Source organism: Podarcis bocagei (genome assembly GCF_964188305.1).
Source record: "Podarcis bocagei genome assembly, chromosome: 3".
NCBI lineage: Eukaryota > Metazoa > Chordata > Lepidosauria > Squamata > Lacertidae > Podarcis > Podarcis bocagei.
Genome location: NC_138127.1, coordinates 24928875 through 24956279, shown reverse-complemented (window position 1 = coordinate 24956279; position 27405 = coordinate 24928875). Strand labels below are relative to the sequence as shown.

General features: G+C 41.9%; 1 protein-coding gene and 1 long non-coding RNA gene across 3 annotated transcripts in view; one reads left to right on the top strand and one right to left on the bottom strand.

Annotated features, from left to right (window-relative positions):
• The window catches only part of IMPG1 (interphotoreceptor matrix proteoglycan 1), a 91090-nt gene that overhangs the window by 42396 nt on the left and 21289 nt on the right, over nt 1-27405 (top strand). For both annotated transcript variants that reach the window (XM_081187338.1, XM_081187339.1), the window contains 8 exons: nt 1707-1771; nt 2755-2801; nt 4418-4573; nt 11815-11873; nt 14380-14400; nt 17386-17633; nt 18189-18265; nt 20221-20560. In XM_081187338.1, the coding sequence (XP_081043464.1) occupies nt 1707-1771; nt 2755-2801; nt 4418-4573; nt 11815-11873; nt 14380-14400; nt 17386-17633; nt 18189-18265; nt 20221-20560 (1013 nt within the window). The remainder of the gene's footprint in view (nt 1-1706; nt 1772-2754; nt 2802-4417; nt 4574-11814; nt 11874-14379; nt 14401-17385; nt 17634-18188; nt 18266-20220; nt 20561-27405) is intronic.
• On the bottom strand, nt 14204-16415 carry LOC308583437. The gene is made up of 3 exons (XR_014006214.1): nt 16364-16415; nt 14480-14604; nt 14204-14373 (listed from the first exon to the last, which is right to left on the bottom strand). It is a non-coding gene; the product is annotated as an uncharacterized lncRNA (long non-coding RNA).

Genomic DNA, 27405 nt, shown 5'->3' with positions numbered 1-27405 from the left:
AGAATTTAGCAAATGGATGTTTTAGAAAGGGTTGACACCCTAAATTAGAAGAACATTTAGCTTGTCATAATGTAAGACAAGACCCTCAAAGAAGGAGAACATATAGATTTCCTGACTTTCATCTGTTGTGTGGTAGCTACATGAGATGCTGTGTCATGCAGAATATTGGAACAATTCATCAGAAAGGAAAGGAAATATTTTACCTCAGTGAAAATGACCCCTGCGGTTGTTTGTTGTGGCACTTATTTGTTTTATTTACTATTGCTTCCACTACTACTCTTTTGAAATTGGATCAATTTTGTAGAGGGCAAAAATTGAAGGAACAGCGTGAATGGAGAATAATTGAGTTATAGGACCAGTTCAGGCATCAGTGCAGAAACAAACAGAAGGATTACATTGCCTAAAAAATAACCCTGACAAGAGTTCAGTACAAGTTTAAACTGAAGTGAGACTACATTTGGTGCACTTGTATGTGAATCGGTTTTCCTTTCTGAGGCCTTCACATCATTGCCTCACCTTACCTTTCTCTGCTTGTTTTCTGTTATACCCTTTCATGACCTTCGCTCCTCCAACTCTATTAGCCTCAGCTTTTTGCTCTCTTAGAAGCAGGCACAGCTGGCAATGATGGAGCTGGTTCTCATCCCTCGCTGCTCCCTGTCTCTGAGCTCCTTTTCTGACTATGAGAGCAGAACCGCCTTTTTATTTCAAATCCCTCCTCAGAACCCATTGGTTTCCTAAGGATTTTGGTATAGCCCCTTAATTCTCATCCCCAGCTTTAAGCAAGTCCATGTAATATTAAAAACACGATAACATCAAACATTAAAAACTTCCCTAAACACGGCTGCCTTCAGAGGTTTTCTAAAAGTCAAATAGTTGTTTATTTCCTTGACATCTGATGGGAGGGCGTTCCACAGGGCTTTGGATTTCACACTTCTCTGAATTTTGCGCTGTAGCTCTTGGTTTTAAGGACATACACATTTTAAATGCATATTTTAGAATAAAATGAAAGGAACTTGATATCACAGTAAACATCGCCAATGGAACAATCACCTGTTCTGGGGAATTCCCCCATCCCCACCTTGAGCCAATTTTGGGAGGGTGGGGGGATAGAGACCGGGGAAAGCAAGTTGTGCAAGTCCTTTGTGTAGGACTTCCACTGATAGGACTCATTAGTTGAATCTCACCCAGTGTGTTTAGAAAATTTTACATTGAGATAGAAAATGTATTTAAATGCATTTGTGATAAAGCATATATATAAATATAAATTTTTGTATGGATTTATTTTAAAAAAGAAAGAAACAGGATGGCATTGACTTATGAATAAACAACTTGCAAAATGGACAGAGACCAGAAACAGACTGATGCATTCATGGATAGTGTTGTTGTTGTTGTTGTTGTTGTTGTTACTATTGACAGAAATGTTTTAATTATTTGGGGGGGGTATTTAGAAGCATTTATTCCATTATTTGGGCTGCATGTATAAAACTAAGGCACCTGCCCAGCCAACATAAGCAGTTTTAAGTTCCACTGATGTAAGTGCAAAGGAAAGTGAAATAGAAGATTCATAATCCTATTGAGACCAATAGAACTTTAGAGAATACCTTTAGTTGAATCAAGGCCTTAATCTGTATGTCAAAGAGGGAAGAATTCCTGTTCCTTTCATCTTCACTGCATAATTTACAGTGTTCCTTATTTCTTTCTGATAGAAAAGAGGAAATTTCTACAGAGAAAACTAGTGGCAAAAAAATTGAAGAACCTTCTGTTGCTACAGGTAAATTAAAAGATGCCATATGCTTCTATCCATTAACCCTGAGTATTATTGTTACTTGTTGTTCAGAACTCTGAAATATAATGGGTGTCGCAAGTGAAATATGCTAATGGCATATGTTTGGATTATAAGTCTCATATCTTTCCCGTAGCTACAAACTAAGCTTTCAGTGTTTAAACCAGAGCGTTTAACTGTGCACTATTCATCTTGTTTCTGCTGTAAAATACTTCTCAGAAAAGCTGCTGCCGTTTGCTAAAAGAAATAATCAGGCAGGAAATTGGCAACACAGAATTTCATCTGGATGGGGTTTGATGGTATGTTGTTGAAGGTAATGCTGTTGTTCGTGCAACTGCATGAATGGCTTTCAAAAACTAAATGGCAGCATTGAAGGGGACGTTTTGGTGTGTGATCCTAGCAGGGATGTAGGAGGTTCAAAACCTTTGTCCCCTGCTATGGTTCTAGTCTGTGTTGGGCCCCTCCCTCTGTACCTGCTATTTGCATTGAAATAAAACCTTCCACTTGCACCAAAAGTCTTTCTTCTAGTGCAAATAGTAGGTACAGGGCTCTTAATCTGGATTGGGGCTACAGCAGAGGAACAGAGGCTTAAAGCCCCTACAGTCCCACCCCAGTCAAGCTCCTGATCTGAATTGGGGCCCTTATGCCTACTATTTACTTCAAAACATTCTTTACGTAATTGTTAATTGCCTGAATGGTGGCACATGTTGTTTGGCCTTTAAAGTGAAGTTCTAACTCATGGTGAATTCAGTGAGTCTTACTCTTAAATTAGTGTGCGTAATATTGTCACCCCAATCTGTGCCTTTGTTTCTCTTGAATTATATACATCACAAGAGGTAAATGTATATTTTAATTCATCGCTTAGGTTCCAATTGGTTCTGCTATTTTGCTAATTCACAATATTTGCTTCTTGGGCAAAGAAAGAGCTCCCACGCCTGTTTTTAACCCCTCTCTACCTTTACTGCACACAGCAGCCCCTACAGGCCCCGTTGTCGACGACACCAAAGTTCCTGTGAAGGTGAGGGCACATTAACATTCCATATCGCTAGCCAATTGCTCTTGGTTTTCTGACTCAGTGACTTGTGTGCCATTAGAGAAAGCCATTAGGTTTTCTCTATATTCACTTCAGTTATGATGTAAATGTTGTATTAGCGTCTCTCCTGTGAGCTAATTGTGAATGATGCCTCCTGCCCACGCTTGTGGAAAATAATGGTCATTTGAAATGGCTTTAAAGCAAAGGTTTCACCCACCAATGTTAATCAAGGCTTTTTGACCTTATTGCATAATCCATTCCCATTACACAAACAGAAGCCTATGCTTTGCTATGAAAGGGTGGGAAAACAGATCAGAGTTTTCTTTTCTAGCTTCTGGGAATGAGGGAAAAGGCACTGAGGAAGCATTGGTCAAAGGAAAAGCCTGCCAGGAATTCATGTAAGGAATACTTTGAAATACTGGCTGGTATACACAAAGTAAACACAAAGCCCTGAGCTGAGCATACCTTGGTCCATTGTATGTTGCAGTCAGGACCATTCCAACTTGCCCATGCCATTCATGCAATCATTCTAGAAACCTGTATGTTTATGGTCATTAGCAAAGCTGTGTGCATTTTGCGATGTGCTCCCCAATAGCCCTTCCATTGTCATAGAGGATGCTACAAATCTTCGGCTGTAGTCTTCAGACTCACCAGAGCATCCTCTGTGCCATCACAAGTTATCATGGGATGCACCTCTCGGTTTTTGCAGCATAGCTGGGCAGTGAGGGAATGAAGTATTGGGATAGATGTTATTTAAACTTACATATTTTTTACATCCTGTCAAGTCATCACAGTAGCCCTACCCACCAACCCAAGGGAAGACCCAAGCAAACTGGTGGCTGGCATCAGAACCACTAAGGGCACCCCACTTGACTTATTCTTGGAAAAGTCTCAGCTGAAAATAGCAGTGACTGGTACATCTCCTTGTTGTGATGCTGTTACTGATTGTATCAATCTACGACTGGGAGATGTTGCTTCTACAGGGATTTCAGAACATGGGAAAATATAGACATTTGCATGCTGACAGTTTTCTAGGAAGTTGTAACTAATATGCATATTCATATACAAATAAATATTCGTGATTTTAGAGATTAGTGCTGTATTCAGCCTTTTAATGCAAAATCAGTTGGTGTGTATTCTGTGCCCAGTTATTTTTAAATGACATGTGCATGCATCTTTAAGAAATATCACACAAAATTTCTTTAAAATATAGAACTAAATAATATTAGTGAGTTCTGTGACAAGGTGTTGTAGTGTGGAGTGCTCCTGTTGAAGCACAAGCCAGCCAGTATTCCATTCCCCTTCTCTAGTTTTTTTGTTTTCCTCTTCTTCTTCTTCTTCTTCTTCTTCTTCTTCTTCTTCTTCTTCTTCTCCCCAGAACCTTCAACTTTTTTCTCCTTTTACTTTGTCTCCTTTCCCAAAGTTTGTGTGTGCATGTGCATGCTTCTGCTAACCTCACAGGTTAATACCTCTTTCTTGTGTGTGGATGATGTGGTTTTGATTGCATAAGATTGGCAGAGAATGAGTTCACTTTCAGTATACAGGATATTGGGTGTTGCCCAGGTAGGATGGCAACTCATTTCCTCTCCTGTTTTTCTCAGGAGCCAAAGCCAGAGGTCCCGAACATAGTCCCCGAACGTCCTGTGGAGCAGATGGTGGAGTTCAGTGTGACCCTCACTGACCAGGAGTATACTCCAGAACTGAGTGATCCTACATCTCCTCAGTACCAGAAACTAGCTGAAAAATTTCAGCTTCAAGTAAGAGCACTCAGTTATTCAATGACAATACAACTTACGCTTGTTTGATTAGAGGGTTGGTTTGGTTTGGGTTTATTTAGTGGGACATTATAGACAGTGATAAATAAGAAATGTGTCTGTTGTCTGCTTTGCTGTGTGTTGATATAGAGTAGTGAAATTATTTAGACTGAAATCTGTGGAAAGTTGCTTAGGTTTGTGTTTCCCAAGTAGTTCAGATTTGCAAGGAAATAATGAAGAGTTCAATATAGGCAAGTTAAGCGCTTTTAAACCTCATTGATTTGATACGGGAAGGTCTTGTTCTTTCAGCAAATGATAAGCAGTCCCATGTTTCAGTTGGGAAGATGCATCAGTCCATGCCAACTGTTCAGTCCACAGTTTTGTACATGTGCATGCCAGGGTCAAATCAATATCAAGATGCCAAGCTAAGTAAAGAGCTTTCTGCCATACAAACTAATTAAACCTTGCTAAAACCCAAGGACTGGTGTTTTTAAAGTACATAGGCACTGTGTCCAAGAACCAGTTTTCCTGATAACCCAGCACCAGAACCAGAACCAGAACCCACATTTCACAGAAACCAGTTGATGCTCTACTACCCTGGACCACGCTAGCTGTCAGGAAGTAGTAACAGTGACGACATTCTGGCCTTATGGTAATTGCTCTTTATATCAGTTGGAACCTCAATTAGTTTAAAAATTCAGTCATTCAAAATAGAGAACACTGCTTGCTCCTAACTCTTACGTCCAACACTGCAAAGGTACCCTGCACAAACTGTGAGTTATTAAGCCAACAGCCATCCATGCAGAGGTGCCAACTTGAATAAAATATTGTGGGGGCCCAGGTAAGCCCTGCCCCACATAATTGATCAAATGATGCAGTCCACACACACCATTTGAATGGGAATGCCCATCAACTTTGGGGGGCAGCCCCCTCAAATACTTTCTAATAGGGGCTGAAGGCCCCATAGCCCCTAGGAGTTGGCTCCTATGCATCTATGGTTGCCTAGAGATTCAGACTTCCTGTTTTGGTTGCACACATATTTACTTCATCTTTAGATGTATCAGGGAGATCACAAAAGTGATTGTGTCAAGCTGCTGCTTAAAACTCACCAGGGGAGATGGGGGTTGAGCTGACCCACATTGTGAAAAGATCAATTCTCATGGGGTGGTTCTTCATTATCCCTTAGCCGATGCCTGTTCATGCATTTTGGGAAAATTTGGTTTGGAAGGAGACCTCTAAAAGCCTGTTTAGCCATTTAGATTATGCTGTGTGAACATGATGTGGTGTTTTCCATTGTGAAGCCCAGCCTTTCGAATTTCTTCTCCCTAAATATGACAGGTATTGACCTTTCTTGTATTTTGACATCTGCTAAAGACATTTATTTCACCAAGCATTTGCTGATATCACACACACACACACACACACACACACACACACACACACCAACCTTCAACTGAGGATCAAAGGTGGTTTGCCATATAAAAACACAAACATAATTAACATAGTAACAAACAAAACAATACCCTCCCAGTTTAAAAGGCCATAAAATATTTAATTAGCCAAAGGCCTGGGAGAGGTGGAATGTTTTCACCTGGCACCTAAAGGTATGCAATAAAGGTGTCAGATCAGTCTCCATGGGGAGAGCATTCCACAGGAAACCATTGCAGAAAAGGCCCACTCTCATGTTGTCACCCTCTGGACCTCTTGTGAAGGGGGCACACGAAGAAGGGTCTTATGATGATCACAGGGTCTGGATTAGCTGCAGGAGATGTGGTCCTTGAGGTATGGCAATGCTGAGCCATCTTGAATTGGGCCCAGAAACTAATTGGCAGCCAGTGCAGTCTTGTCCCCGTGAGCAACTCGGCTGCTGAATTCTACACCTCCTGAAATTTATGAACTGTCTTCAGAGGCAGCCCCACATATAATGCATTGCAGTAATCTAACCTAGAGGTTACCAAAACATAGATGACAGGAGTTAGGCTATCCCTGTCCAGATGGGGCACAACTGGGTTGCCAGTCGAAGCTAATGGAAGGCACTCCCTGACACCAAGGCCACCTGAGCCTCAAGTGACAGCAATTAATCTAGAAGTACCCTAAAACTATGTACCTTCTCCTTCAGAGAATGTATAGCCCCATCAAGAACAGGCCACCTCTCATCCATCAAGTCTAGGAAACCACTTGGTGCCTCGGTCTTATCTGGATTGAGCTTCAGTTTGTTGGCTCTCATCCAGTTCGTTACTGAGGCAAGATACTGTCCCAGCACACTCACAGTCCCCCTTGCAGATGTAGCCTTCAGTGATGTGTTTTCTATTTTTTTTCTGATGTGGATTGCTGTATTTAATTTACTACTGTTTTAATATTTTCTGTAAACTGCCCTGAGATTTGATAATGAAAGGTGGCATATGAATATTTTAAATGTTGTTGTTTAGTCGTTTAGTCATGTTCGTGACCCCATGGACCAGAGCATGCCAGGCACTCCTGTCTTCCATTGCCTCCTGCAGTTTGGTCAGGCTCATGTTGGTAGCTTTGAGAACACTGTCCAACCATCTCATCCTCTGTTGTCCCCTTCTCCTTGTGCCCTCAATCTTTCCCAACATCAGGGTCTTTTCCAGGAAGTCTTCTCTTCCCATGATGTGACCAAAGTATTGGAGCCTCAGCTTCAGGATCTGTCCTTCCAGTGAGCACTCAGGGCTGATTTCCTTCCTGGTTTGATCTTCTTGCAGTCCATGGGACTCTCAAGAGTCTCCTCCAGCACCATTATTTAATATTTTAAATAAATAGACAAAATAATAGAACTATGTGTGCTTGTAAAAAAAAAAAGCAAACACACAAACTTAACAGGAAGACGCTTATAGCTCAAATCCTCTGGGCATGTTCCAAGATGGTACAGGCCTATGAGAGGCCTATACCACTGTGCTGCACTCCTTCTCCTCAGGTGGTTTAAGCATCTGTTCCCCCGTTGCCACCATCCCCTCAGCAGCATAAGACAGACTATAGAGTTACCCAGTCAGCAGAGAGCATTAGTTGTACTACACACCATTAGGAAAAGTCATTTGAGCCTCATCAGGAATTAATGGACAGTACTTTGTAGTGATTTCATTTCAACAATAAACCTAATGAGCAATCTAAATACGAATGTTGAATGAAATTAGCCACTGTTGTCTGAACTACTTTTCAAAGGAAGCTGCCAGGGGACCCAAAATCACACATTCTCCTCTATTCATTTGGGCATTATCCCATTTCCTCTGAGTTAGAGGAGAGATGGCATGTTTATATCATTACTAAGGCTAATTGCATGCTTCATTAGCTATTTAATAGCCAGCAATTAATGATCTGAAGGTTGCTTAGTTGAAAGTTAAGCAAAAGTCAGTATGGCAAGTGAAGAGGGAGGTGTTGCGGGAATGCTGCTTTGGGATATTCACTTTGCCTTTTGAATTCTTAAATCCTTTGCAAATGCAGTGCTTATTCAAAGTGCGTTGAAAAAAACTTCAAATAACCTCTTCCTAGAATGTAACACAAATTTTTATGCAAAGTTGTGGGTAAACTTTCCACATTGTAAAACACCCTACTGAGATCTGAGAACTAATAAACTGACAGGCCAACAGCTTTTAAACAAGTTTTGAGAGAGGTGTATGAATAATAACGGTGAAAGTGTGTTTGCATGTATCTATCAATCTATAGTTTCAGTCCAAATGTATATGTATTGACTGAAATTGCCACTGACTGCTTTGAAGGGCCTGCAGCTTTGTTCTCGAGATGAAGTATTCATCAATGAAATTGTTCACAGCTCTGTCTTTCATGCCTAGACTCATTGGCCTCCTCCAGAAAGAAAGAATGCAGTGGGCGATGCTAACCAAATACAATGCTCTCAGTTCTCTAGCTTTTGATGCAAAATGGATAGCGACAGATCTCATTATTCATGGCAAGGTCTGTAGCTACCCTGCCACTACTTCCATGACAAAGAGGGGAAAATTAACTGACATGTTCGCTGCATTGCCATTGCAGCACATATTCCAAGAATAAGGGGGTACCTCTTTTGACTGTTGAACAAAACAGTGGTTCTCCTGCCCACTTGGCAGATAGGCTGCTCCCTTTCCCCTGATCCAGCCCATCATGAGAAGGAGAGGAATGGCCATGCATGGACAGAACATCTAAGTACAACCACTGTTCTTCAGTCAAAATTGCACAGTTGGGTATTGTATTTTTCCAGAAGGTTGACCGAGTGTTATTTGACCTTCATTTTTGGATTACATACACTTAGGCAGTATTGGGATGTGTGGGGTAATTGAAGGAGAGGCAGGTCTGCCAGGTCAATGGGGAGTGCACTTGCTGTCCTCCATGTGATGGACCAGGTCAGGGGAGTGGTTTCATCCAATCCAGCTCATAGACAGCCAGCATTTCAAGTAGTTATAAGCACCTCTGGTAAGTTACCATTTGATCATCAGTCTGTGTTCCTGATGGTCAGTAATCCTGAAGGTCTATTTATGGTGGACTATAAATACAAAAAAGAAGATGATTGGGCATGTATAGTATATGTACCACAGTGTTTAACAAATGGCAACCAAGAGAATAATAATAATAATAATAATAATAATAATAATAATAATAATAATAATAACAACAACAACAACAACAACAACAACAACAACAACAACAACAATAGCGGCCCATAATCAATCTAAGCTTCCCATGGGAAAATGAAGCTTAGCAAATGTTTACTTTACTTGCTTCAGTATGGGAGGATTCTTTCGGATAGCCATAAAGTTATTAACTTATACCCGAAAAGCCTTCTGTGATTTGTGTTTTCAAGATCCTGTAGTATGTTTGTAAAGAGCTGCCGCTGTAGTACTGGTTTTGCTTGGAAAGAGAAGCACTATTTATATATTTATTCTTTTCATTTCCACAATTTATATACACTGTAGTCTCTAGGTCAATAAAGATACAAAAGAAATAAGTTAGATAAAGTAGGTTACAATTAACCACAACATTAGAAAAGCTTACAGTCGTACCTCCACTTACGTATCCCTCCGCTTATGTAAACTTCGGGATACGTAAGCCACAAACCCAGAAGTCTATTTCCGGGTTTTTGCCACACGCACATGTGCAGAAGGGCTCTACCACCACACGTGTGTGCGCAGAAGCGGTCCCTCTAGTTGCGGAAACCTGGGGATCCAACCAGAGTTCCAGAATGGATCTCGTCTGCAACTGGAGGTACCACTGTACTTTAAATACCTGCTGAAATAAAAAGGTCTTCTCCAAGTGCCAGAAGTTCAAAAGGGAGGAGTCCTCTCTCAGCCAGTAGGAGGGTCCACAGAGTCCACAGAGTTTAGGTATTGAATGGGTACCTCAAGATCAGGCATTCAAGATACCCAGCTAAGAAGCTAGTGCCAACTTACCTGGAACACAAATGTGCAGTCACATGTGGGGTAAATAGAATAAAATAAATAAGGAAGGAGTATTGCAAAGGCAGCCTCATCGTCATCAAGCTCCTTCCGAGGTCCACATTGGAGCAGGGAACTCACGGCCAGTCCTCAGAGCCCTACTCCTCTTCTTTGATGTTAATGTTGGTCACTTGCCCTCACCTAGCTTTCAAGGGCAAGAATATGGAAGAGCGCCCACTGCATGCTTTGCCCTCTGTGCAGCAGTAGTGTGCATTTGGCCCAGAAGGAGAGCGGAAGACAATGGGCTGTGTTGAGCGTAGCAAGGAATCTGGCCGACTCAATAAGAGTGATGTCAGAAAGGCAACGTAGCCATTCTCTGTCATTGTTCCCTCCTCCCCATTACTGTCAGCACAGCTTTGACACAACCTGATCTACTGAAACAAAGTACCTAATAATTTTTCTGTCATTTGTATTATTGCACAGTATCATCCAAGGGCTAATTAGGTAGCAACAGCAATAGCCGCTTCCTGAGCAAGTGGGCTAGGATGGATCATTAGGCTGCATTATAAGCTGGTGGATTTAGGAGAAGGCCATTAGATTGGTTGGCTCACTTGGGTGGGCTTTTATTTCTCTGCATCATCCATGTATGAGGTTCAGCCATTATCTCCTGCATCCCACTTTATAGTGTCTCCATATATACCCATCACTTAGTCACTGGAAATAAACTGCCTTATGTCATTTATCAGGTGTAGGAAGTGATTGTTGTGTAACACAGTGGAAGCCTTTTCTAATAATGATTTGTGGATGTAGGAAGTTGGTCATTCATGAACTAAAGAAGTGTTTTGCTTCAAACCTGTGGTTAAATTCTTTTATGGGATTTAACTGCCACAAGTGCAAGGAGAGGTGGGACACAAGTATTATAAATGAATGCCAGGAAGGCACACCCACCCACTGCCTACTGTTAGGTGGTGTGAAACAACCACCCGGGTAACAGATTATTGGCAGTAGAGGGGTGTTGGGAGGACTGAACAGCATGTGCCATGTATCCTGCACACACACCCCGGCTAGCCTTTTGCTTCTCTTGGCTAGCCTTTCAGTGGTGAACAGTGTTCTGCCAGCAGTGGTGAAATCAGATTTCATTGTCATTCCAGGTAATGGGGAGAGGACACCCTGTTGCCCATTGCCTCTGGCAGCAAAATGCCTTGATCTTAGGTCTCAAAGCTTAGGTCATATGGTTTCCCAGCTTATATCACAATGTGGTAACCAACTTAGGTTTATTACCAAGTGTACTCTAAACAGCTTTACCGAAACCGGGCTCCCTGATAAAGTGAGCCACCATGATGCATTTGTTTGCAAACACATGTTCCTACCTCATTCGCTTTATGTGTTTAAGGATGCATCAAAAACCATAAAGTGACTAAAGAGGCTGATAGTGGAGTTTGGTGTTCTGCACATGCTGAGAGGAAGTCAAACTCTCATATTGCTTCCTGCAAACTGGAGCAAATCCTGGCCCTGGAAACCAAGGCCCTGGGCTTAAACAATGCCCTCTGTAACCTTATTGCAACCACCAATACAAATAATGCATACAGGCTCACTAGGTGAGAAAAGCTGCAACGTTGCAGGGCTTTGTCCATTAATCTAAACAGTATCTCAGCATGTCCAAGTTAAAATGCTTAATTAAGGTCTCCACTAACCATGCAACGAAAGCAAATTCCCCAATGGTCTTTCTAAATTCCAAAGTTCTGTTTTACAAATGCTAGAATAGGCTCTGCTGGGAGTAAATGCTTATTTAGCTAACATCTGTTAGTTCCCCTGACAGAAGAATGAACATATAATTAACTTTTTTCCCTCTCTGTTTAATAGATGCAAAAGATATTTGAGAAACTTGCAGGATTCAAAGAAATCCGTGTATTAGGATTTAGGTAAGTGATAACGTTATTCACTTTCTAGTTAGGGGTAAGTGTTCCCTTCTCACTAAGGAAGCAAATAAGGCATTTTATTCTAGGAAACATTTTGTTGTACGTTAGCATTTCAGAATCTTCTAATCAGTTTTCTCTGTGATCTGTAGCTTTGTTCTGTGTTTATTTGGCTTTGGGGAATTTTTCTGAATGTTGCTGTGTGTCCTTTTATTATTCTCTGGGGACCAGATTCAATTCATCCATTCTGCTAGCAGAAGCCAGTGCAAGGACTCCTACTAGCACAATGGGATTCTCCCCCAGTTCCCCCCCTCCATGCCTCTCCCTCTGGAGAAGCCCTGGGACAGCAGTCGGGGGTGGGGCAGAAAGGAGGGGAGATGGTTCTGATGGAGAACAGAAATGCTTGCACTGATGGAACAATCTCCTTAGCAGTGTGTTGAACTCCACTCTATGTAAACAGTTTAGCGATTTATTTTTTAAGTGGTATAATTTTTAGTGATTTCAATCAGTTTTGAAAGCCGGTAGAGAGGTTAGTTTAGACAAAAGTATTTCTAAATTGGCACTTCAAGACAGTAAGAGACTGTAGACCCTGCCAATGCCTCTTCCTCTGTCACCTCCCTTCTCCTCTATCTGTTGCTCCACCTTTCCGAAAGCGATAGGCAGGAAGCTCCAAATTGTAGGTCCTACCATACTATAAGATCAAAGGGAACATGCAGTGTTTTCTTACATACAGCAGAAAAGAAAGTCCCTGGGGACATTAGGTTATTACTCACGTTCTTTACAACCCACATAAGTGGTCCCACAACTACAGGTTTGTTTGCAGCGCACTGAAATTTTCAGGGATCCCAAGGGACAGCAAGAGCTCATGTGCTGGTGCGGACAGTGATTCTACTTGGGTGGAGGCTGACATGTGAGGAAGCCTCAGCAGAACTAGGTCAACATCCTATTCAAGCATGAGTAATGCAGGCGGTTGGCCTCTATTATTGTCTCCATCTTTATGCATTTAGGTTTTCAGGTTGTTGTTTTTTTATACATCCTAGTTAATTCATGACTATGGTGAGATTTCAGCTGGGGACATCCCAGCTTGTGCTCTTCGCCACTACAGTACTGTCTACCTGTGATGCTGTAGGTGATGTTAGTTTACAACTCCCATCAGTCCTGAGGATGAGCCAGGCTGGCTGGGGCTCGTGAAGTCCAACAACTTTTGGGGGACTACAGGTTCCCCACCCCATTCTACCATAACATCCATCTTGACCAGTGGTTCTCAACCTGTGGGTCCCCAGATGTTGTTGGACTACAACTCCCATCATCCCTGAGCTCTGGCCTTGCTAGCTAGGGATGATGGGAGTTGTAGTCCAATAACATCTGGGGACCCACAGGTTGAGAACTGCTGATCTAGACCCTTTCCATGCCTTGAAGAAAGCTTTCTATCATTCCCCCCCAGGTGCTGATGTTTTTATCAATATGATACTAGTGTGTTATTCCACACCTACATTTTGACCAGATGTGGGGAACCTCTGGCTTCAGATGTTGTTGAACAGCAACTCCCTACACCCCTGGCTATTAGTCATGCTTGCTAGGGCTGATGGGAGTTGTACTTAATAATAATAATAATAATATTGTTATACCCTGCCCATCTGGTTGGGTTTCCAGGAGAGACAAATATTTTTGACAAAACTTCACAGCACATCACCACCAGAAATAAAGATCAGTTATACAAGGATTAAAGATATCCTGCTGCATATGGAAAAGAAGCCTCCATATATATCATTCACTTACCTGGCAAATTTAATATATAAATGTTGGGAAATAGCTAGTTTAGAACCTGGACCTACACAAAGATTCTTTCTATTTACCTCTGAACATTAAGCAGTGCTAGAAATGGAGTCTTGACTTTCATGATTACCTCTGAGAGAAAAAGTAGTCTTTGTTTTGGTGCCTTCCCTTCTTGTACATCTCAAGCTACGAGAAAGAAAGCTGTTCTGGGAGAGCCACATGGGTGTGCGGGGGCCGCTAAGGAGCTCCATATTTGGCATGGAAGATATGTCAGACAAACAAAGAGAGGACAGTATTACAAAGTGTCATGGCAGGACATGGCCTCAAGAAGTGTGCATAGTCAGAATGATAATTAGGTCAGGTTACTGAGGCCCGGATTTGGACAAGAGCCAAACAAAGTCAATCCCAGCTTCTTCGTTGCCACGGGAAAGGTACAGATTAGCACCCGATGAATTGCAATTCGTGACCTGGGGAGGGGAGGGGAAATGGATGGAAAGAGAGGGGAAAGCTGAAGAGCTTTCTTTTACTCCAGGAAGGGAAAGAGAAAAGGAGCACTCATGTTTTGTGAAGAAAGGAATTTTAATGATGGAAATCACTTGCCCTGGCAAATAACAAAGAGGAAAGATGCAGAGTATATTACTAACCGCAAGTTAATATGTTTGTATGCTTTAATGTTCTTCTTTCTTTTCCTTTGAAATATTTCCATCTGTCCTGCCTTTGTGTGCTGGAACTGAAGACAGAAGAAGGAAAAAGATGGGTAATTTCCCCGCACTTTTTTATATAAAAAAACAACAGCACATGATATGACATGCATAGTAATGTCAATGTGAAATTACCTAGTTTTAAGATACAGAATCTGGAAGAAACATGTAGGCTTGGCTGACTTTAGGCCACTTTAGCCTAAGCCATTATGCAGCATAGGCAGACAAAGACTGACGCGAACAGCAGAAAGTTCCTCCATCTACAACATAAAATAGACAAGGGAAATGTTTTTGCTTTTCTGTTCTGCTGAGAAGACCAGATTCCTTTTCCCCACCCCCCTCTCAATAGGGTCATCATCCTATCACAGAGCTACTGTAACTGCCACCTTGCGTGTAGGAGTAGGAAGCGATAGTGCTAGCACAGTAAATTAAATGCATTTATACATGGCTTTAGAAAATGATAAGAAGCAAACTTATTCTCAGGCTCTCTTTATGTATCTTGGAAGTGCTGATGGGAGGTCAGTTATCATCTGACTCACAATAGGAAGTTGTCTGAGGTGTAGGTTTTTCGGAACCCCTTAGGTGCCTACCAAGTAACTATTGATTTTCAATGTATGATACAAGTCTAAAATATTTTTGAAACCTATTCCCTACCCCACCCTCCCGTTGAGGAGATTTGCCACAGAGTAGAATATGGAAAGCACAATTCAGTGTCTCCCCCTCCCTTCAGATGTTTGCCATTGCAGAGCAGTTTTAAGCAAGTTTAGTCCATAACTATTTGTTGTTCCTTTTCCATTCAGAAAAGTGAAGATTGATATCCTGATCCTAAACATTTGTACTGTTAATTGTCTGTGAGGTTGATGTAACATTATTGAAGCACTGACATGATGACACTTGCAGTGTGGTGTAGTGGTTAAGAGCGGTAGACTCATAATCTGGGGAACCGGGTTCGCGTCTCCACTCCTCCACATGCAGCCGCTGGGTGACCTTGGGCTAGTCACACTTCTCTCAGCCCCACTCACCTCACAGAGTTTTTGTTGTGGGGAAGGAAGGGAAAGGAGATTGTTAGCCGCTTTTGAGACTCCTTCAGGTAGTGATAAAGTGGGATATAAAATCCAAACTCTTCTTCTTCTTCTTCTTTCCTTAAGGAGTCATGTTCCCTTATCCTGGAATCCTTTATCCTAGAACAAACCAGCTCTTTCAGGTCTGCTTGTGATTACTCAGAGGTGAAGAAAAGGCACATTAATCTGCTTCATATGACCTATTAAATTATAGTCAAATTTGCTGTGGTTTAATATGAATGACACTTTACTCCTCCCCCACTTCTGCTGCACTGCCAAGGAACAAACCATGATCTGACTTGTCATGCCACCTGAGCTTGGTCTCATGATTTATTTCCCTCAGACAAACCATGTGTGGCAAACTAAGAACAAACCTTGGCTTCTGCTTGTGGTTTGTTCAGAGAGAAACAAACCACAAGTCTAGGTTTGGACAACAAGGCAAGCCATACCATGGTTTGTTTCCTAGCAGGAGCAAGGGAAGAGCGAAGCACTGCTTGTTCACATTAAACTGTGGTTTATTTTAACTATGGTTTAGTGCGGCATGTGAACCAGGCCTCTGAGTACATAGTCACTCCTTTTTTATTTGATGTGACTCCTAACACAGAACAGGTCTTTTATGGCACTTTTATTTATGTGCCCTGTTCCTCCTAAGCATTCATGTACTGTTCCAGCAAGAAGGGTAGAAATACAACTGCTTTTGTTTGACTGTTCAGCAACTACTCCTAGGGACTTACCCAATTAGTGCTATAGTCAACGTTACCTTTAGTACATGGCATGATATGGTTGCCACAGGTACTGAATGTGGGAGGCTGCCTTGTTGTCTGGAATGTGCCTTTTTGCTGGGATCTGATAATTCCAAATTATAGGCACTGAGGTGACCTAGCACTGGAAGAGCTATGTTTTTTATGCTACATGCACGCGCACACAAACCTATATCATATAGTGAGTTATAACTTACATGAACACTTCTGCACTTGATTAGGAATGCAGGAACATAGGAAAGTGCCTTTCAGGCCATTGGCTATCTACTTCAGCATTATGGCAGTAGCTCTCCAGGGTTTCCCCACCGTACCTGGAGATGCTGCAAACAGAATCTGGAACCTTCCGTATGCAAATAATATGCTCTAGTCTAGCAGTCACCTACAACCCTTCCTTATAGGTTCAAACAGGGAGTTTCCAGGCTCCAACTATCTCTTTTAAACATTTTAAACTGCTTAGAAAAGGTACCTTACCCCCATGGGTTGAGTGGGATTATTTTTATCCAGCACTAGTTATAAGTGCTGTTCAGTAGCTGCCCATGCCATGTGTACCACCCTGCAGTACAATTAGAAAAGCAAGGGATGTGCTTGGAGAAGAATATTGCTATTTGAATGCTAAGGAAATGTAGTCATTCTGTTTAGGAGATACTGGTTAGAAAGGCATCTGGTTTTCCATGCAAGTGAGAAGCAAAGTTCATTTATTATGCTAAATGGGATTTTAAGCATCTTCCCCTTCACAAACACCTACCTGCATGCCTCAATCCAAACTAGGTAGGATGGGAAATCTAGTTTTTATATTTTGCATCGTTGATTGTGTTGGATTGTGGATTAAATGTTATTTTCCCTTGCTGATATTTTAATGTGTTGGTTGCCTGGAGAATGCATTTCAATAATTTAGCCAAGTTGACCTTTACATGACTGGAGTGAGTCATATCTCAAGAGCTCCTGTTAACTCGCATCAGTGGCAATATCTCCTAACCCATCTCAGTCACCATAAAAGCAGTGTCACTGGGTTTTAACTAGTGAAGAGGGCTGGGTGACCGAGGGAAGTTGTGACTCATTGCTACTAACTTAGATTAGCAAGCTAGCCAGTGAAATCAATCACCTAATGACAAGCAGGTCTTCCATGTCCTGCTCTATTACTAAACCAATTTCAGTGAAATATGAACTTGGCACAGGTAAAAGCATTTATCATACACTTAGTTTCCTCCCACACCCAAAGGTCAAGCAGCACGGTAGCTCGGTATGTCATCAACTTTGAGAGAGAGGAGTCCGAAGTTAAAGGTCCTGCGGATGACATCTCAACTATCAGCTCCAACAAGATTGAAAACGAAAAAGGTTCTATTAGTACGGAGGACGAGATACCAGCAACTAAACCGAGAGTGACAGACCTTCAGCAGATGGTTGCCATGGCACTACAGGAAGATAAGTCACTGTCCATGGATCTTGGGACACTTCAGTTTGCTGACGGTCAGTCAATCAGATTTTCCTCTTTGTGAACTAGGGATCCAGTTGAAAATGACCTTGCACTGTGCATCATTGATTCCCTCTGAGGTTGCAGAGATCCAGTAAAATGAATAAATATATGTAGGAATGCAGCAAATGGATTTGAACAGCACATATATTGCACAAGCGTACCACATTTGTCAGCGAGCTAGAATTAACTGGTGCTTTGAGCCAAATAGACACTCAGTAGTAAACCCAGACCTGTTGCTGTGTAATGGGAACAATGGCCTTGCAATGTGGACATCCTGAACAATCTGAGTTCATACTGCTCTTTCCCATTAGTTAATTTAGAGAGAAAGCTCAGTTCTCTGGAGTAAGCAGCATCTTTAAAATTTAAATTCATATTGAATGACCAACTCCCCCCCCCAGCTCTGTAATTGTATTTGTCATGTGACATTACTCAAGTTTACAGCATAGCACCTTATATAACATTTTGCACACTTTGATCAGTAAGCATGCTTCTTGTCATTTATGCAGATTTACTGAAAAAATTCCCTTTGCATTTGTCTCATTTTGCAGAAACCATTAGGCCATCAAGTGACGTAGATAATGATATCCAATCCATGGTAACCGATGGTGTCGCTGGACCCGGGTTGGTGAGTAAATTTCCCTGCCTTTGTTCCTTAAGGTAAGATATATACCAGGAACCCAATAAAATCATAGCAAAATAAAACTTTGACTGTGAATATGAGTAGCATCCAACAGACCCAGGCTGCTATTATATCTTCTCTGTCAAATACAACTCCTTCTGCTTCACGCAATTTTCATCCCCCTCCCCCCGCCATGTGTTCACATCCTATGAAACCCTAGTGCTGGAGTGAACTTTTCAACACTGTTGTTTTTAAGGCAAAGTTTCCAACACTTGCCCTCCCGATCCCCCGCATAAACTCCTATTTTGTGAACTTGTATATTTTATTCCATTGGTGGCTATTAAACTTTGTTTGCTAAACCAAAACAGAGCTCATCTGCCCTAGTTTTAAAAGCTAGCAAAGGAGGGAGAGCCAAGAGGTTCCTGCCCCTTCTACCATTTATCTCAGAGCAAATCTATGTCTCCCATGGTGGGAGGAGGCAACAGATACTAAAAACAAAATCTGGAGCATGCATGACTTGTGGCACCAAAAAACAAAATGTGTTTATTGCATATTGTTTATTTATTGATCATGTGAAAATGTCATATAGCAGGAGTGACCTACCTGTGACCCTCCATATGTTGTTGGGCTCCTACTCCCATCAGGCCCCACCAGCATGGTCAATGATGATGGGAGGCATGGTCCAACAATATCTGGAGGGCCGCAAATTAGCCACAGTATCTGTGGTTTCAATGATATGTTGGATCCAGGAAAGAAGAAGGTGGCCTGTTATAGATGGGGTTGACTCCTCTTGAAGGATCAGATCTGTAGTCTGGGGGTACTCCTTGATTTGACCTTGTCACTGAAGGCCCAAGTGGTATGTGGTATGGAGTGCCTTTCTCCAGTTGGGGCTGTTTCACCAGTTATGACCATTCTTGAATAGGGAATGGCTTGGCCATAGTGATCCATGCTCTAGTAAACCTCCTGTTTGGAGCACTGCAGTTTACTCTGTGTAGTATTGTCCTTGAAGATGGACCTATTATAAAGTAACAGTTCAGCCTTAAATGCCTTAAGATCCAGTTACCTGAAAGATGGTGTCTTCCCCATATTGTCCGGCCTTTGATGTTGGCTGTGGAGGCTCTTCTGGTACTTCCAATGTCAACTGAGAACAAACAATGAATGTTTATTGTTCGTTTACAGATAGTTGCCTTGGTGATACTATCTTGTGTCTACTGCAGTAGTCATTGTATCACCACCCTGTTCATTGTTTTAGTGTTAACTGAGGCCAGGATATCTATGACCCTCTCCTATAGACAGACCCACCAAGGGCCTTCTCAGCAATAGCACCCTGGGCTATGGAATATTCTCACCCCTGAAGTCTAGCTAGCACCTACTCTGTCAGTTTTCTAGTGCCAGATGAAGGCAGTTCTCTTCCTTCAGAGTATTTTGAATATTTGTGAGAGGACAGGTGAACGTGTTAATGTTACGTTTATATATTTATATTGTTATGAGCCACTCCAGGATCATATGTGACAAGTAGTGTAATAATAAACTCTATAAATAAAAATACATACATGTTTGCGCGCACATACGTACACAGTTGTAAAATATTTTCTGGAGTGTACCTGTATACATTACACTAGAGTTTCCCAAACTTGGGTCTCCAGGTGTTTTTGGACTACAGTTCCCATCATCCCTGACTATTGGTCCTGCTAGCTAGGGATGATGGGAGTTGTAGTCCAACAACAGCTGGAGACCCAAGTGTGGGAAACCCTGCATTACACAGAGGCAACCCCTGGTTTGCAGCGCAGTTTATAGAAACCAGAGCAAATCAAGGTTCTGTAATGTACACTTAAATCATAATAGACAAGCACTTAGCAACCTTAATGTGTGAAATGGCCTTCCATGGACCACAATTAAGTATCATAGCAATTGTTCCTCTCTTCAGGTTTTCTTCATCCTTTCTTTCTTCTCTTTGCTAGACCTCTGAAGTACCACTGGTTTATGCAAGTCCAGCAACAGTTAATGACATTGAGGATACAAACCTCATTCTAGATTACCCAATGCCCACAGTGCCTTTCAATGCCTTGGATAGTACTGGGGTTCCTCTCAGACCAGGAGATCCTGATTCACCTCCTCCAGCAGATCAATCAGCCAGCAATGATTTAAGCCCAGCCTTTTCTGAGATGCCAACTGAACAGTTATTCACACCCGCAACATTTACTGCTGGTATCTTTCAGGAGGTTAGCGATGAGGAGAGTGAAGATGAGAAGATGAAAGACCAGATGCCCAGCACAGACTCAACAATCCTCCTTGATCAAGGTAAGCTATTTAGTACCTTTCCAGTACAGGAGATCCTGTGTTCGTACCATGTGTTGACAGTAAGCAGATAATGGCATTATATGTAAAATGTGCATTTACTGTTGCAGAAAGGCTTGCATTTCCCTTCCAGACATCTTTAATGAACTGTGCTTATAATAATGTTTAGCATGTATATACTGCATGTCAAGTGTTCAGTGGTACTCACGTACATTATCTCAGTTAATATTACAACACTCTGGTAAGGTGAGCAAGGATTATCATCCCTATACTGCAGGTGAAGTGAGTGGGAAAGCTGAGGCTGAGAGAGAGCAGCCACATGTTGATGTCACACTGCACTGTAGTTTAGTGCAGCGTGAATGGGCCTGGCCCCCTCCAGACAGATCTATACAGGGCAAACCATTCAGATAACCCAGTCGGAAACAGTTTAGGGCTTTAGGCAAGTACAAAAGCCTTAAACTTGGAATGGCAGTAGCGAATTGGCAGCCAATGTGGTTCTTTAAAAAACGGTTTTTAATTTTTTTCATTAAGCTTCCTTAGTCAGCAGCCTAAGCACTGTATTCTGCATTAGCTGCAGCTTCCGTACCAATCTTAAAGGTTGTTCCTCTTAGAACACATCACAGTAGCCCAGTCCTGATGTTACCAAGATAGTGTGGCATGGTTAGCGTGACCAAAGAGCAGTCAACACCAATCGAAGGTGGTAAAAGGTGCCATTCCCACCACCTGGGCATTCTGCACACCTGCTCCTTCAGGCATAGTGCAGCATTATAAGTTGCCTGCGAGACTTGGAGCCTCCATCTTATTGGCATTTAAAGGTAAAGGGTAAAGGGACCCCTGACCATTAGGTCCTGTCGTGGCCGACTCTGGGGTTGCGGCGCTCATCTCGCTTTATTGGCCGCGGGAGCCGGCATACAGCTTCTGGGTCATGTGGCCAGCATGACTAAGCCGCTTCTGGCGAACCAGAGCAGCACACAGAAATGCCGTTTACCTTCCCGCTGGAGCGGTACCTATTTACCTACTTGCACTTTGACGTGCTTTCAAACTTCTAGGTTGGCAGGAGCAGAGACTGAGCAACGGGAGCTCACCCCGTCGCAGGGATTCGAACCGCCGACCTTCTGATCGTCAAGTCCTAGGCTCTGTGGTTTAACCCACAGTGCCACCTGCATCCCATTATTGGCCCATTATTTAACTGGAGCTTATTAGCTCTCATCCCATTCGCCACTACATCCAGGCATTGATCCATCACTTTCATAACCGAGATGTGATTCAGATGTAACATAGAAACAGAAGCAGCATCACAGCTGGGGAAGGAAGGCTGGGACAGTGGGCAACCAGCAGCTGCCCAGCCAGGCTGCTAGGTGATGTGGGACCTGCCTCTTTTCAGTGTGTTATTTTCATGATCTTGATGTTCTCTGCAGTTGCATTCATAGGCATGTTAATTGTCCCAAAATATAACATTGGAAATGAAATACCTCAGCGTGGTTTGCACAAGTTAGCATTCTTTTATTCTGCAAATCATCTCTTTGGTGGTCTGCATTCTGTAGCCTTCCAGGGTACTCTGGCACCCTGGGTCTGGAGCCTTTGCCTGAATGCACTGTAGGATTTTCAAAGTCTCAACTGGGATCTGCAAAGCAGTTCCATTTTTCTTCTTTCACATTGCTGTCACTCTCAATTTAATGGGGCTCCAGGTTTGCTGGAATCATCATGAGGTGCATGAAAAATGCACACGCGTCACTGGGATCCTATAAATTCTCAGCATCTCAGAGCAGAGTGGCCAGTTCATGGCAGCAAGGAAGTGTTAAGATGCTGAATGTGAGGCAGCCTTTCTTGGCATACATCTGGCAGTTTGTTGGGAGTCAAGATTATCACTGTCCCTTTCAGAATAAGGTTTACGAGGGCAAGGTAAGAAACTTGGCTTCCCAGGAAGCTCATTGTTCACACAAGAGAAAGTGATCCAAGGTGTTTTCTGTTAGGGCTTGTGACAAAATACTCAGACAGGCAGTGATGAAATGGAAGTTATACACTCGGGGGGTATGAAGGGATTTGCTGTAACTCATTCAGCTGACGGCAAAGTGACAGCAATTCCCAGTCTGCTTCCACATGTGATACATTAGCTGCATTTCCCTTATCTGGCTTTCTGGTTTGCAGCAGCTAACAGGGTACTCTGAAATGCTTTCCACGGGCAACGGAGGAAAAAAATAACTGTGCCAACAAGCTTAAACAATCATATCTTGGTTTATTAAGCTGAGATTGTCAAAGGGCTTCTGTCCCCTTTACCCAAGCCATAGTTAAATCTGGGAGCTTTTAATAAACCATAGTTTCCCAGTTTTGGAATGTTCCAAGATAATAAACCTACTTCAGTTTGTAGTTTAGTATCCCGGATTGTTCCAAAACTAATAATCCTAGTTTTGGATGGAACAGGAAACTGGTTAGTTAGATGCCTCATTGTTTAATCATGGCTCACAACAGAGGCAGTTTAAGGGCAGAGCAACCAGTTGGGTCGCACTGGTCACCATGCTGCTTGGGGCGCCATGATGATGCTGTAGAATGGAGCATGAGAGGCGGGGTGGGCACTGGATTTTATCAGCGCACAGGGTGCCACTGAAATTTGAGAGCTCCAAGTCTGCCATTGCTCACAGCAAAGGGGCAACAAGTTCGTGTATATCTTTAAGCTGACGTATGATCGTTCAAATGTCATATTGTATGCCTCTGCACTGTGGACCTTAAAAGGAATGCGTAACCTCTCTTCTGTCGATTTGAAACTGACCATGTTTTGTGTTGAAATTGCTTTGATGATTACCGATGGTGAGTTTAGCCGACACCTGCAGCAATCTGTTTGCTGACATCGTAAAGACTAAAACTGCACAGTCCAAATGATAGAGTGTATCGTGGCTTTTTCCACTTTATTGGCAGGGGCTGCTACTTGGCATGAGCTGTTGGAGCACCTGGATATACCTGTAACACCAATCATCCCACCATCTTCTCTCCTTCGTGTAGCGTTTTGTAACAAAATGAAGCTGCATTTTCTGGGCAGCTCAGTGTGTTTGAGGCACGCTTCTACATGAACTAACTGGGGGGAAATACTTGAAAACAAAGAGCTGTTTAAATAAGGGAAACTATCAGTTCTCATTTGATTTCCAAGTACATGGAGGCAGTTTATTCATGCAAAGGGGCCCGTCTCAGCGCTTACAGAATGTTGAACAGATCAAAACAAATATGGTTTTCTTTCAGACATCGTGGACACAGCCTGCAGGCAAATGCAGCTTTCGTCTCCATCTCATTAGTTTGTAGACGTTGTCACAAATCTGTCTTATGTTCCAGATTGCTGGATTTTAGACAAATCCTTTGTTTGTTTTTTAGTGGGCTGACAGGTATTAGTGCTTTTGGTTCCTTAACCAAAGTAGCAGAAGGGAATTATTCATTTCAGAAATGATTTGAAACAAACATTATGCTAAATAACTTGCTCCTATTCTATTCTGATCTAGGAGTAGCCTTACCACGAACTGATGGGAAGTAATTTTCTCAGCAACAGATTCCAGTTAGAGATGCCCCTTTGGTTCCTCCAAACTTCATATTTTGATCTTTCTTTCTTTTTTAAAAAAAAATAATTACTAAAGTGGGCCCAAGATGGAGCAGACACTTAAGCTGAATACACTGGCATAGCCATGATGGTGTGATTTTACCTTATGAAAACTATTCCCCCTCTAGGGACCTAGTGTTATTTGCTGAGACAAAGGGCAATATTGTCATCCATTCTAAATAAATACAAGGGAAGGTAAACAGTGCAGGACAACAGAATCCAGCGCTCAGATTATGTGGAAAGAAGATAAAGTCACAGGGCATTTGAACATCGTGGGCCCCCAAAAAGTGCATTTTGTGGTCTAGAGTGTGTGAGGTTATCACCCAAAATGGCCACCACAATCTCCTGCAAAAAAAAAACCCAAGTTGTCCCATTTTTACCAGGGCCCTTGGCAGGTATGTGAAGTACATTCATGCTTAAGTTACCACTGGAGAAGTGTGCCACTGTTTGTGGGTGTAAGTGCGAGAGTGTCCGAAATGACATGAGACACAGGACCTTTTAAAAATTCTTTTGGATGAGCAAGCCTTGTCAGGTAAGAACTCCGATTTCATTATCCTTACTTTTAGTTCTTACAAATTCTGTTTGATCACAAACTGACAAAGTCATTGTTAACGTTTTCATCAGGAGCACCATCCACTGTCTGCCAATATCATTTCCTACTATAGATGTGTTGAGAATGATCTGGCTGAAGTCAGTGCTTTGAAGATAGAAAAAGTAAGTCCAGCTATGTACCTTTTATGAGAATTACATGAAGTTTTGATGAATATATGGCTTTCTGTTTCCACATCCAGATGGATAGATGATGATAGATGATAGATAGATAGATAGATAGATAGATAGATAGATGATAGATAGATAGATAGATAGATAGATAGATAGATAGATAGATAGATAGATAGATAGATGATATAGATAGATAGATAGATAGATAGATAGATAGATAGATAGATAGATAGATAGATAGATAGATTAGATAGATGATAGATAGATAGATGATAGATAGATATAGATATAGATATAGATATAGATATAGATATAGATATAGATATAGATATAGATATAGATATAGATATAGATATAGATATAGATATAGATATATTTTTTGTGTGTATGCTGGTTTAAGGTTAGAAAGCTTTTCAGCCCTGGGAGTTGAAACTCTGAAAGCAATATTAGATTGTATGTGCAATGGTTATTTTGGGGGTTTGGGAGAAGCAACATGCAATTTCAGCAGCAGCACAGGGTATTGTAATAAAGACACTGATCTTGATGTTTTCAGACAGCTCATATTTCTATGTTCAAACATCCATATTTTTTGTCAGTTGTTTTTTTTTTAAGTCAGTCATTATTCTGTAGTTATTGTTTTCTGCAAAAGGACTGCTGTACAGATACATTTCAAGAATACGTTCACAACTTTCAGGTTAGATATAAACTTTCCTTCAATAACACATTGCTGCTTTCATCTTCATCCAAGATTCAGCCCAGCTATTTTCCCGAAAAGCACTGTGCAGTTCTATGCATGCTTACTTGGAATTTAGTCCTGCTAAGTTCAGTGAGGCTTCTTATTGCCAAGTAAGTATGCAGACAATTGCAGCAGCATCATGATTGACTATAGGCCAAAGTTGCACATTTTCTTCCACACAAATTGCTTTTTAAAATGTTCATTCAAAGGAACTCTGGTTCAGGATGTTCCCAACATGTGAAAGGGTGGGAGAAACAATTGGAATTTCAAATCAAGATCCTTCATAGCCAGTCATCCTTTATAGGTTATGCCTTAAATCCAACCTTAAAATGTACTTCAAACACACCAATATGTGCCAGTGCTAATGTGCCCTAGGTATTGAGAAATAACAAATAGTTTTAGTTCACCTAATTGAAGAGAAACAGGCATTACAGTTGAACCAGTAGGATTGGTGTTCTTCAGTTTCTAATTTTCTGCTTGCTTTTTTTTTCTCTTTTAGGAATTTTGGCTTATTCTTTCACGTGTTTTGTGCCTTGTTGACTCCTGTCATTGCTCCATCCAATAAACGCTGATACCATAGAGCTACGTTTCTGGGTATTAAATTAGCCTGTGAAAGGGTTTGCCATAATGTTCAATATGTCATATAGCAAATGAGAAACAAAGGGTTTAAGCATCCTATTTAAGATTTGATTTGGAATCACGTCTCCATTTGCAGAGAACATGCATTGTATTGTTGCACACCACTCTCCAAGCAATGCGAGATTCCAGGGGTTCCAGGTGTTTAACCAGGCTCCGTGTTTGCTTTGGGGAATGAGGCACAGCAGAGACTGTGCTGTCTTTATGATATATCGTTTATTTACATACATACACAACCTGAACCTGGAGGGGTTCACAGCACTAACACTCCAAGAAGGTCTTGCTTCTCCCATAGGCGCAGCCTTGGATCCAAACAGACTTAAGACATCATGCTCATGCTCTCCAGCTTGCTGACTTTAACAGCCTGACACCTTTTTGTCCTCCCAGGTCACATCACAGCCAGCTCTAAAAACCCTCCTTCAAACTTCTAACTAACTCTGAGTTGAGGGAGTGCCCCCTCATCTGGCATAGAGCCCCCTGTCTTTGGTTTCCTAATCGCTCATTGTCTTCCTTTTGTTCTCCTAATGGCTTGTCTCCCAGACAACTACCTCATCAGGAAACCGGTCTGGCTTATATTTTAACATTTGCTGAATCCAGGGGTTCAGTGTCCGGCACCCAGAAACTCATAACAGCAGGGAGCCTGAAGCTCATAACACAGGGGATTCTGGCACCCACAAACTCATAACAATGTACTGAGCTTGTCAAAATATAATTTTAAATTGTCACCAAATAGTATGCTTACACAAACAAGCAGAGTTATTTTAGTTCTTTACACTTCTTTTTTTTACCTTCTGTAGATAGCTTTTTGGCCCCCTTGCGACCTCTTTCATTTTGAAAAATGTTAAGTATGCTGAGAATCAGGCACTCCCTCATTTTGAATAATGTTAAGTATGCTGAGAATCAGGCACTCCCTGCATTTGATTACTATTTTTGGTAGTGTTTTGGAGCAAAGGTCATATTTTTGTTGCCACAAGTAGCTTTCCATCAAAATGCTATGCAACTGCTAAATGTATATGTAGCAGCAAGGTGTAATCTGAAAGCCAGTGACAAACAGTACAGTGGTACCTCGGGTTAAGTACTTAATTCGTTCCAGAGGTCCGTTCTTAACCTGAAACTGTTCTTAACCTGAAGCACCACTTTAGCTAATGAGGCCTCCTGCTGCCGCTGCGCCAC